The following is a 12,385-nucleotide window of genomic DNA, read 5'->3' on the forward strand; positions in this document are numbered from 1 at the left end:
TATAATTGATGAATAAATGAATAGTGAATGAGGCGATATGTTGTGAAGATTCTTCAAGATAAGAGGCCAAAGAAAATATCAGTTCGCTTGGGTATCCTTGTTAGAGAGAAATACAGTAAAGAGGGGGCGCCTGGGTGGCTCAGTCTGTGAAGCATCTGCCTTCGGCTCAGGTCATGATCTTGGGGTCCTGGGATCGAGCCCCGCACAGGGCTCCCTGTTCAGCAGGAAGTCTGCTTCTCCCTTTCCCTCTCCCCCTCCCCACAGCTCACGTACTCTGTCTCACTCGCTCTCAAATAAATACATAAAATCTTTAAAAAAAGAAATACGATAAAAAGAGACAATACAGGACACCATGGCTGTAAGCCATCCCTCAGTGACATAATGGTGGAGAGGGACTAGGGACCCAGCTTTTTATGGATATGTCCTCTTGGAAGGTTTAAAGCATCTTTAGTGGCAACTAGAATTCTTTCCCAGTCTCCCCATCGCCCCAGCTCCCAGCCCACAAACGTGAAAACATCCCAGGCTTCCTAAATGAATTATCTGGGGTTGAGAGTATTGGTTGTGGGATGGGGGGAGTTGCTTAGGGGACATTCACATTAGAGCATCCAGAAACAGACCCACACAATTGCAGTCACTGACTTATGCCAAAGACAACATTTTGGTGCCGTGAGGAGAGGGTGTTTTTCTTTTTTCTTTTTTTTAAAGATTTTATTTATTTCACAGAGAGAGAGACAGCTAGAGAGGGAACACAAGCAGAGGGAGAGACAGGCTTCCCGCTAAGTAGGGAGCCCAATGTGGGAGGCTCGATCCCAGGACTCTGGGATTATGACCTGACCCCAAGGCAGAGGCTTAACGACTGAGCCACCCAGGGGCCCCAGAGGGTGTTTTCTCAATAAATGTACTGGGATCAACTGGATTCTCAACCCCCATCTCGTACCAAACATAAAAACCAATTCCAGATAAACTATAAATCTCAATGTGGAAGTTCAAACAAGAAAGTTTTTTTGAGAAACATCTTCTAACCCTGGAGTGTCCAAACATTTCTTAAGATACAAAACAAGCACAAAGAAAAGACCCAAATGGCCTATGTTAAAACAAAGAATGTCTGTTCATTCAAAGACACCTTTGGGAGTGTGATAAGGCAACAAACCCAGAGAGTAAGAGGTGATTTTGGAACGTACTATCATATCCAGAACACATCAAGAAACTTTATGTTATGGGCTGAGTTGTGTCCCCTAAAATTTCTATGTTGAGGTCCTAACCTCCAGGACCTCCAAATGTAATTATATTTGAGAACAGTCTTTTTTTTTTTTTTTTAAAGATTTTATTTATTTATTTGACAGAGATCACAAGTAGACAGAGAGGCAGGCAGAGAGAGAGGAGGAAGCAGGCTCCCTGCTGAGCAGAGAGCCCGATGTGGGGCTCGATCCCAGAACCCTGAGCTCATGACCTGAGCCGAAGGCAGAGGCTTTAACCCACTGAGCCACCCAGGCGCCCCTTGAGAACAGTCTTTAAAGAGGTAATTAAGATAAGGTCTTTCGGGGTAGGCCCTAATCCGACAAGACTGATGTCTTTGTAAGACGAGATTAGGTCACAGAAAGTGAGAGGGAAGACCATGGTGTAGACATAGGGCGACTACAGCCATCTACAAGCCAAGGAGAGAGGCCTTTGGTGAAAGCAACCCTACAAGACCTCCATCTTGGACCTCTAGCTCCAGAATTGTGAGCAAATAAACCTCTGTTGTCTAAATCATCCAGTCTGTGCTACTTTGTTGCAGCGGCCCTAGCCAGTAATTCATCTTACACTCAACAGAAGACAACCCAACAAAATAATGGAAAAAAGACTCTATCAGAGAGTTCACAAGAGTATATCCAACTAGCAAGCAAACATATGAATGGAGCTCAATTTCATGCGGGAAGAAAAGCAAACTAAAATCACCATGCGATACACCAACACAGCAATGGGACTAAAACGAACAGGATGGAAACACGAACTCTAGGAGAGAATGTGGCTCAATCAGAACCAGACCCACGCCTGCGGGCAATGACTTGACGGTGTCCACTAAAACTGAACATATGCGCTCCCCTGTGACCCAGGCAATTCCACGCTCAGGCATATGCCCCACAGAAATGCATCCCTGTGTTCCCCAAAAGTCACATTCTAGAGTGTTCACAGCAGCACGAGACATAGAAAACTGGCAGCTATCCGTGAGCCCATTAATAGCAGTGAATAAACACGTTGTGAAATAATCACATAACAGAAAACCACAGCAGTGAAAATAAACCATCTACAACTACACACAATAATCTGGAAGACTCGTAAACACCAAGGTGAGCAAAAGAAGCAGAAACGACAAGAGGTCACCTGCCGGATTCTGCTGTCATAACGCAGGAAAAGGCAAAAATCATCCATGCTGGTAGCAGTCAGGGTGACAGCAGAGGGCACAGACGGCATGGGAACATGGGGGTAGATTCTGGGGTGCCGGATACTGTAATATGTTCAGTTTGTTAAAATTAATCGCGCTGTATCATTACCATATGTGCACTTTTCTATATGTAAATTATACTTCAATAAAAAGCTTTTATTTTAAGTGTACAGTGTCCTAAAAATGGAAAGTGCCTCTTTTTTTTTTTTTTTTTTTTTAAAGGCAAGGAGCTAAGAATGGAGACCAGGTGCCTGAATTCCCAGGAGGCATATAAATAGGGCTGATACAGAAAAGCCTGATGTTAGGGCATCAGAGGAGAATCTGGAGCCTCAGTCTCCATAGCTGGCCCCTTCTCGAATAGCTGCCTCCCAAGATTCGAGGCCTGGGGAGGGAGGCCTGGAAGACAGAGGCTGAGATCATATGCTGACCACATATGTGGTCCATTTCCATAAGAGGCACGTTTATGCCATCTAGCAACCCCGCAGCGCCACCCCTTCCCCGCTCCCAGATCACTTGCTTGTGCTGCAGCAGACCCGGGTTGTACTAAACCTGCCAGAGCCAATCCAGAGAACCTTGATGGAATCACTGGTAGATGTGGCGAGAGAGGCCCTGAGCTGGCAGGAAAGAAGTGGAGAGCTGCTGGCCCCCCATCTTTGCCAGCCCACGGGGAGAAGCTAGCCCAAGAATGAAGCAGAAAGTAGAAGCAAAAGAGGGAAGCAGAACAGAAAAATGAGAGTCAACCTCTCGAGATCTTGGAACACCTAGATCAAGAGGTTCCTGAAGGTCACACCCTACATTTATTATGTAAGCCGGTGAATTCTGTTTTGCTTAAGCCAGCTTGAGTTACATCTGCCATTTATTGTCACTATGAAGTACGTGTCCTTTCACTGCTCCCCAGAAGCCCGTGTGCACTCTCAGAGACTAAAATGGGCATAGTAGGGAGGCCTGGATGGCTCAGTCAGTGAAGCATCTGCCTTCAGCTTAGGTCACGATCCCAGGATCCTGGGGTCGATCGAGCCCCGCATTGGGCAGCAGGGAGTCTGCTTCTTCTCTGTCTCCCTTTGCGCCTCCCCCCTGCTCGTGCTTGCTTGCTCTCTCTCTCTCTCTATCTCAAATAAATAAATAAATAATCTTTTAAAAAATAAATAAATAAATAAATAAATAAATAAAATGGGCTTAATAACTCTCCATGCTAACTGCACCCCTCCTCATGTCGGAACACAGTACACCTTCCAAACCACTTCAATACCCACTAATCCATTCCATCGTCACAGAAATGCCAAGCGAGACAGGGTGCAGGTATCACTACTCCCTTTTCCTTGCCATCCCAGACTTTTCGAGAACTGGCAAGGATGTCTGGACCATCTGATTGCATCCTCTTGCTCCAACAACCAGAAGAAAGGCACAAAGAAAGTAGCAGCAGCCAGCATACGACTAGAGTATAGTAAAACTTCGCAGAGCTTTTAAGTTCCTCAAAAGGGCCAAGAGCATCATGATGAAGAAGACTCTGATATTGCCTGAACCTGACTTGAGAATCTGGCTTTCATCCCTACGCATAAAGGGAATCCCATCAGATCCGCATCCTGCCATATAAACAAATAACATCGGGGACCATTCACCAAGTACCCATCAGCCAATGTAATGCGAAGCCTTCATTCAATCTCATCCTCTTTTGAGGTAGATTCTGCTACTAGCTCCATTTTGCAGATGTGAAAACTGAGGCTTGAAGTAAACGGCTTGCCCCAAATCGGTCAGCTGGCAGAAGTAGGCCTCAGACTGAGGCTGTCCAACAGCAAACGCCCTGGGTAGGGCTGAGGCACTGAAATGGGTTGTTGGTGCCAAGACTTAACTTTGGGGTCCATCGTTCCATCTTCTGCACAGTTGGGAAGTCTGCCCCTTCTGCTCTGCTGTTAATCTCCTTCAGCTTTCTAGAATCCAGCTTTACCTAAGATTCCACCACCCACCATCACCAGCATCTCCTTCTAGCCCATGGGTCCTCCCTTCCGAGTACTTGGGGTCAATTACTCCAGCTGGATTATCTGACACAACCCCTGGCCAGCCAGCGGTCTTCACCCACACGGCCACCCGAGTCGGCTCTTATGAAACTTAGATCGTATCACACCACTTCATCCCCACTAGGACGGGGATCCTCAAAAAGGCAATAACGAGCTTTGGCGAGGATGTGGAGAAATCGGAGCCCTCGTACACTGCTAATGGGAATACAAAATGGCCAGCTGCTTTGAAAAAGTCTGGCAGTTCCTCAGGTTAAATATAGTTACCATATGACCCACTTACCCAGGTATGGACCCAAGAGAAAGGAAAACGTATGTCCACACAAAAAGTCATACCCAAGTGCTCACGGCAGCCTTATTCCATCACACAAGAGATGGAAACAACCAAAACGCCCATCACCTGGCGAACGGATAATCAAAACGGGGTGGATACACACACGTCCAGTGGAATCTTGTTCGTTCATAAAAGAGAACGAAGCCTGGGCCCCGGCTGTCACATAGATGAACCTCAAAACCGGGAGGCTGAGGGAAAGAGGCCAGTCACAAAAGCCACACGGTGCGTGATTCCACTTACATGAGACGTCCAGAATAGACAAACCCACAGAGGCAAAAAGCAGACCCCTGGTTGTCGGGGGTTGACTGTGTAGGTGACGCACGTTCTGAAATCCCATCGTGGTGACGGCCGCATGACACCGTAAATGCACTCAGGGCGCTGAGCTGCACACTCTAGAGTGGTTCAAGACAGAGCTTCCTGCTGTATGAATTATATGTCAATTTAAAAAAAAAATTTGGGGGGGCGCCTGGGTGGCTCAGTGGTTAAGCCGCTGCCTTCGGCTCAGGTCATGATCTCGGGGTCCTGGGATCGAGCCCCGCATTGGGCTCTCTGCTCAGCAGGGAGCCTGCTTCCTCCTCTCTCTCTGCCTGCCTCTCTGCCTGCTTGTGATCTCTCTCTCTCTCTGTCAAATAAATAAATAAATAATCTTAAAAAAATTAAAAATTAAAAAAAATTTAAAAAATAAATAAATACATAAATAAATAAAAATTTTTTCACCCTCTCCCAAAGAAAATGATCGGATAGCTTAGTGACCCCCGTTGCCCTCCTTTAAAACTCCCCACTGGCTTCCCATCACACCAGGCATCCTCCCCAAATTCCCTGCCAGGGCCTCTAAGGCCCCACATGGCCCCAGCCCTGTGACCTCCGCCCTCTCCTTCTACTTACCCCTTTACTCCTACTCTCCCCCTACCTCCTGGCCTTCACCCTGGCCTGTCCCTCAATCTGGCACGTTCTTTCCCACAGTTGGCTTCTCATCAGTCAAGTCTCTGTCCAAATGTGTAAACACACACACACACACACACACACACACACACGGCCCTCTCCGACCACCTCATTCGAAATACAGCTCCCAGGGGGTCCTGGGTTCCTCAGTTGGTATCCTATTAAGCATCGGCTCCTGATTTTGGCTCAGGTCATGACCTCAGGGTAATGAGACAGAGCCCCGAGCAGGGCTCTGCACTGGGCATGGAGTCTGCTTGAGATTCTCTCTCTCTCTCTCTCCCTCTCCTTCTGCCCCTCCCCCACCCACAGGAGCACACGTGCGCTCACGCTCTCTCTAAAAACACAAATAAATAAAAATTTAAAAATAAAATAAATACAGCTCCCATCAATATCCCATCAATATCCCATCAACAGCTCCATCCCAATATCCTGCTTTATCTCTTCACAGGCCTAATGACCTTCCAAAAAGATACAGACTTTTTTAAAAAACTGTTTACTTCTCTGTTGCCTTGTCACTCCAAGCAGGAGGAGAGGGATCTGGTCTGTCACGCCCACAGCTCTGAACGTGCCTGCCATGAAGGAGCTAATTGAGAAACACCTCCGGGAAGAATGGGTTTATCCAAGGACTTCCGTAACACCTGAAATGCCACCTGCTACCTGGTCAGGTGTCCGAACCCCTAGGGATCAGCCACACTCTGCAGGTGCTCAGGGAGTTAACGAGCATTTTCCGGTTAGAGTGGCAAACCCCACCCTAGACTTGTCTAGAACCCCAAGGAAGCAGGAAAAATGATCCCGCCCCTGGAAGTCTGAAAGTCTTTCAGGGGTCACCAAGCACCCAGTGTTTACCCAGCAACCCACAAACAAACGCAAAGGAGAGATCTAAGATTGTGTTGCTGATGGAGGCGAGGGTCCAAACTGGCCTCATAAAACCGCGCACTGGCAAACACCCTTCCATAAGGTTTCTCACGACTGTGCAATCTGACCTGTTCTCCAGAACGAGACGGTTGCAGCTCGCACCTGCTCCTGCCTCTTCCCACGGGGACTTGCTTTTCAGGGGCAGTTAAAAATCTAAACAGGCGGGTGGTAGAGACCTCCTGCCCCTTGTCCTCCCTACTTTTGGCATCTCTGAGCTGCTCTCACAGCAAGCGACTTACCCACTAGGAGTTTGACATCTCGGACTGTGAAATCGGGGTCAGGCATCCTGGAAAAAGAGGAGTACAGGCGTTTGCTGAGAGGCCAGAGACAAAAGAGTTCGACCCAACTCTGGGAGCCGGGGAAGGCCATTTTCCAAGAGGGTTTTCGCTCTTCCTTGCTCTCAGTTTGGGAACCCAAAATGACAACATCCAGAGGGAGAGTGATAGACTAGTCAATGTCCCAAGGGAGGGTCACTCTCCAACCCCTGAGCCCTTTCCTCATCCCGGTAGGCAAGCCAACCCCCTCACTCTCCCCGATATGAACTTAACACTGCTGCAGAAAAGATGTGACACCACCGTCCACCCCACTCTTCAGGGGAAGACTGAACTGTGGTGTCAAGGGTAAGTCCCAGAGCTGGGCATTCAAACACCTGCATTCTTTTAGGGTGGGCAGCTCTGTGTCTCTTCTTCTAGCAAACACTCGCCATAAAAGGAATTGTATGGAGGGCTGCAGAGATCCCTTTAAGCTCAAAGGGAAAAAAAAAAAAAAAGACACACATCATTCCAATTCCAAGGATCTGGTAACACTGGCTAGAAGGACGGTGATGACCTTCACTATTAATTAACAGTGATGTCAAAGGCTTGATTTCTACCCGAGGAACGAGACTCTTGAGCAAGCCTGGCAGGAGAGGCTGGAGAGGAGGCAAGCTGGATGATCCCAGCCCGCTCCTCTCCACCCCTGCCCAAGGGGCGGAAACCTGTTCTTCCAGCCTCCCTCCCGGATCTCTCCCCCACCCCACCTGGAGCTCTGACAGATCTCTAAGAGAATGTAAACCAAACAAGACACAGTGGGGGAGGCAGGTGCTGGGGCAGGCAGAGAAACAGAAGACTTGGAGCCTAGCATCCTAGAACAGGCCCTCTACAGAAAAGAACCAATCTCCCACACAGTGGGAGTCTTGAGTAGAAAAATATGTTTTTAGGGGTCCTGCCTCTGGGCTTAGTGACTGGCCAATCCCTTCACAGCTCAGGCCCTGCCTCAGTTTCCTAACTTGGGAGGGGGACACAATTCTCCTTAGGAACCCACTGCATGTAACTGGGGCGGGTCAGGGGGAAAAAGTCAGCACCGTTTAAGTACCCTCTGTCCTCTCTGCCCAAATTCTCTGAAAAAGACCCATCGTTGGAGAGCTTTTCCCCTTGGTCAGGCCTGGAACAAAGAGATACTCTCCCCATACAATGAAGAAAGATCCTTCTCTGTGATCATGCAAGGTGGGGAGAAGAAAATCTACCAGGGAGAGAGACATGGGAAGACGCAATTTGTTTCGCCAACTTACTTAATCCCCAGTCCATCCTTTTCTCGAAATATCAGGGGAACCCTGAGAGCTTCTCTCTGCACGTATTCATAGTTGAAATCTGTTTGGATATTGGAATGAAAACAGCTTGGTTAAGTCAGGAAGGAGCAGATGAGCCACGAACGATCGGTCGGAGGGAAGAACACGGGTTATACGGTTCTACCAGGCTCCCTCGCTAGGGCAAGCGATCCCCGTCCAATGACAAGGAAACGGAGCAGGCCTAGCCCTTGCCAACTATCAGCTCCTCTGCCTACTCAGTCATTCCCCGCATGCCCCACAGGTCAGAACTTGTCAATGAACAGCCCAAGGCCAGGGAGGCTGGGGAGGGAGACTCACGAAAGGGCCCCAGACAGAAAAGGCCCAGCCATCGCTGAGAAAGACGGACAGAGAAATGCACCCCAAGCTGGGCTCAGAAAGTAAAGGCAGTGCAAAATCCAAGAATGCCACCTGGGAGGATCTGAAGCCCCAGAGAGGGGGCTGGGAAGAGGGTTCTCATTGTAGCTGAGCATCGGGGAAGATCTTATTGTAATATCCTGCATAGTGAAGGGGAGGGGGGGGAAGCTGGTTTCCCTGGAAACTGTGTATTTGGTGCCAAAATAACTAGAGAACTGGGCACAGCTTTGTTGTCTTAATAGTGTAATTCTGCCTCAGCTACTGCCATCCTTGTCTCCACCGGGGAACAGACCCGGACGCGCCCCCCCAGGTGAAGACAGGGTGAAGGGGGCACAGTGAGGCCCAAAGCCAATTCACAAGATAGTGCTCCGTCTGGAGCTTGTCTAGCATAGACCCCCAAATCCCTTATCGAAAGCCCCGAAGAGCGGAGGAGGCCTTCGTTTTGATGTTCCTCGAGTTCCAAAACCAGGGGATCTGACCCAACCTTACCCCAAACTATGGAATGGAGGGAGGCTGAGATAAACCATCACATCCCCAGATCCTCAGGTGAACCAAAGCAATCCCCACGGACACAAGCCCTCCCTGGCAGGTCAGAGGAGAGACAGGAGAGACCACAGGCCACGGGAGCCCCTGCCCCAGGGAAACGGTTCATCAGGGCAGCTCGGTGGGGGAGGAGGCCAAGGAGACTCGACTCAGAGCAGAGGAAGAGAACAAAACCAACGCTGGGGAAAGCCCTGACCTTAGCAGCTCAGATCCCCAGGGGCTCACAGTGAATGGGGATTCCTAAGGATTTAAAGGCAGAGAAGTTTAAGAAGCTTCTATTTTGAATCCAGGCTAAGGGCTCCTTCTGTTCCTAGCTCCTCCCTCCAAGTTTTGGGGCCAGATCTGAATTAACTACCAAATCGCGAGGGCCCTCTCCTTTGAAAAGAGCCTGGACAGAAGATTTAAAGGCTCTCCCTAGCTGGAAGCCACCCCCCATGCACCCACACCCATACCCAAAGCCCGCCCCCCACCCCCACTCTCCTCAGCTTCAACTTCCTCAAATGAGCTTGAGAAAACACTCAGATCTTGGGCTGAGAATTCCTCACCAATGACTAGGAAGAGTTTGCATGTTGTTTTCTCATAGGATCCACCAAACTCAGTAAAATGGGAAGGAAACCAAAGGAATTAAAATCCCATTTGCGCTAAGGAAATTTAAATGCAGTTGAGACTAGCACCCCCCACACACCCTCTGCGTCAAGGTGCAACGCTCTTCGGACCTGGCGGGCTGGAAGAAATGTCTTGCTCCCTCCCCCAACGACTACCCCCTACCACTGAAGCCCTGCACCCCAGGAAGCAGTGGGCACAAAAGAGAAATTTCAAAAATGCAAAGCCAGGAGGACTGTCTCTTCTGGGGGCTAACCTTCAGCTCCAGGCACTCAACCAGAACCTGGAGGGGAAAGCACTGTCCCTGTTGTCAGCTCACTGAGGGAGTCAGGGGAGTCAACGAAATGAAAACGGTGTATTATAAAGGAAACCTGAATATCTAAGAGGAGGGGGAAAAAAAAAAAATCAAAACCAAAAAGCAACTTAGAAACCCCAGAGAGCCCAGGGAAATACCTAGGTAGGCAGGGGCATCTCCAAAACCCAAACCCCACAGGCAGAACCACAGGTCACATGGGGCCTCTGGAGGCCTCAGACCCAAGCCAGAGCATCACCCCAACATTGGCAGGACAGCACCAGACACCTTCCTAATACTAGGGTCAGGGAGAAACTCAGGTCCTGAAGGTCTCAGGGTGGGATGGGTCCCCCAGACCCCAGAGGTTTCCCCCAACTTCTCTAAACTGGTAGGGCCTATAAGGGACAGTGCTCTCAAGGTCTCAGGCTGAGAAGAGACGTTGTTCCCCAGAGGGGTACCCCCATTTCCACTTCAAACCACAGGGGTCAGGGATCTCAGCCAGAAGCCTAAGGGAGTAAAACTCTTCTTATCCCCAGTCCCTACTTCAAACTGTCAAGGCTGGAGGGTCAGAGGCCTCAGGCATAAGTGGGGGCACCGGCCAAGAGCTCTCAAACTCATCCAGCCCCTGCTCAAATCTGGCAGAGACCAGAAGGTTACAGGGTTCCGCAGACCCCAGGGGCCGAGGAGGCATCATTCAGGGACCCCAGCATCCCCAGCACCAGCTCCTAACTGGCAGGGCCTGAGATGGGACAGGGTTCGGGAAGCTTCAGGCCTAGGGGGGTCCTCATCCCAAAGCCCCAGGGGCACCTGAGCCCCTCTCCCAGTCAGGCAGCCGCACCTCATGCAGCACAAGGAGCCGGGCTGGCTCCGGGAGGGGTAGAATGCGGCGCACCCGCCCTCCCTCCGTCCACCCGTCAGTCCCCAGGTCCCTCGGACCGCTGGTCCCCTGGCTCTGCCCACCCTGCGGCCGACTGTGGGCGCCGGCCGGGTCTAGGCCCACGCCCGGCCCCCGTTCCCGCCTGCCCTCCTCCTTCGCCACCCCACCCCACCCCCCCAGTGCTCGGCCTCGTTTCGTCACCGGATCCCCTGGAATGGGGGACGCGGGCGCGAAATACGAACCCAGCCACCGGCAGCTCCCTCCCCACGTGCGCTCGGCCCGCGGCGCGGAGGGCGGCCCGAGGAGGGGGCGCCTCACCTTTGCCCTCCATGGCGTGCACGAAGTCCCCCTGGTACAGCTGACTGCGCAGCTTCTCCTCCAGGCTGAAGCCGCGGACGCTGACGATCTCCTCCACGTCCGACAAGTCCTCGTTCTCGTCGTATCTCTGGCGGTCAATCGGACGCTGCGGGGACCCAAACCAGAGAGCCCGAGGCATTATTGGGGGAACTGGGGGAGCTGGGGGTCGCCTCTTACCCTAGGCCCAGCTCAAGCAGGTGCAGGAGTTGCGCGCCCCCCGCACCCCACCACTGCGACCCGAGCAACTTTGCGCAAATGCCAAAGATGCTGAGAATCAGGATAACGAGAGGGGCCCGCACCCCGGGGTCCGGCCGTGTCCTACGCAGGACACTCCCCTCCTGCATCTTTGGAGGCCGTGGAAAGGACATCTGGGGGGCTCTCCCTGGCCCCCCCACCCCCGATAGGTGTTGAGTTTTGCCCACTCGGCCGGGAGCCTGGTTATGTAACCCGCGAAAGGGGCTCCGCTCACGGGCTGGCGGGGCATTTGTAGGCCCCGGGAGGAGCCGCCGCAGCGCCCTGCTCGGCGCTAACAGTAGCCCCGGCGGCCGCCGCGGCAGAGCCGGGAAGCCGGAACCGGGGGCCGGCGGCATTTCTAAGACTGGAGCCGCCCCCGAGCTACTCGGGAAGCTGGAAAGCTGAAATGGAAGGGCTGAGACCCCAGCCGCCCCCGCCGACCGCCCGCCAGTGCTAGAAGAAGAGGTGGAGGGGGAGGTCGGGGCTTGGGAGGGGGAGAGGCAGACGGCCCGCCACAAAGCTCCCATCGGAGACCCCAAAACGCACCAGCAGCTGCCTCATCTCCCCACAAGCGCGCGCGCACACTCACTTCCTAAGGAGACTCCCCCACCACTCCCCGCATCCCCTGCCTCCTCCCTCAACCGCCCAGCGCCGGGCCCTGCAGCCCCCCAGATTCCGGGCGGACCCCGAGCCCGCTCAGCCTCTCTCCACGCCTTTCCCCGCTACCACCTCCCCACTCAAGTGTCTGAGACTCTGAGCCTCACAAGGGACTGGAGGAGTAAGCTGCTTGCTTCCTTTTGCATGCAATTTATTATATTTTTTCCGGTCCTCTTGCAAAATACAGAAAAGGAAAGAAAAGGCAGCAAGAAACAACAACCAAAAAAAAAAAAA

The 12,385-nt window shown here is 51.6% G+C and overlaps 1 protein-coding gene across 11 annotated transcripts in view; it reads right to left on the minus strand.

The window, feature by feature from the left end:
• Positions 1–12,385, minus strand: part of KDM2B (lysine demethylase 2B) — a 122,574-nt gene that overhangs the window by 109,102 nt on the left and 1,087 nt on the right. For 5 of the 11 annotated variants that reach the window (XM_032311627.1, XM_032311620.1, XM_032311619.1 and 2 more), the window contains exons 2-4: positions 11,222–11,366; positions 8,178–8,256; positions 6,868–6,914 (exon numbers count right to left, since the gene is read on the minus strand). In XM_032311627.1, coding sequence (XP_032167518.1) covers positions 6,868–6,914; positions 8,178–8,256; positions 11,222–11,366 — 271 coding nt within the window. Of the gene's footprint in view, positions 1–6,867; positions 6,915–8,177; positions 8,257–11,221; positions 11,367–11,559; positions 11,620–11,682; positions 11,866–12,040; positions 12,134–12,258; positions 12,313–12,385 lie in introns of those variants that run through there. The other 6 variants (XM_032311630.1, XM_032311626.1, XM_032311623.1 and 3 more) reach the window with 5 other exon arrangements.

Source organism: Mustela erminea, chromosome 13, assembly GCF_009829155.1.
Source record: "Mustela erminea isolate mMusErm1 chromosome 13, mMusErm1.Pri, whole genome shotgun sequence".
NCBI classification, from domain to species: domain Eukaryota; kingdom Metazoa; phylum Chordata; class Mammalia; order Carnivora; family Mustelidae; genus Mustela; species Mustela erminea.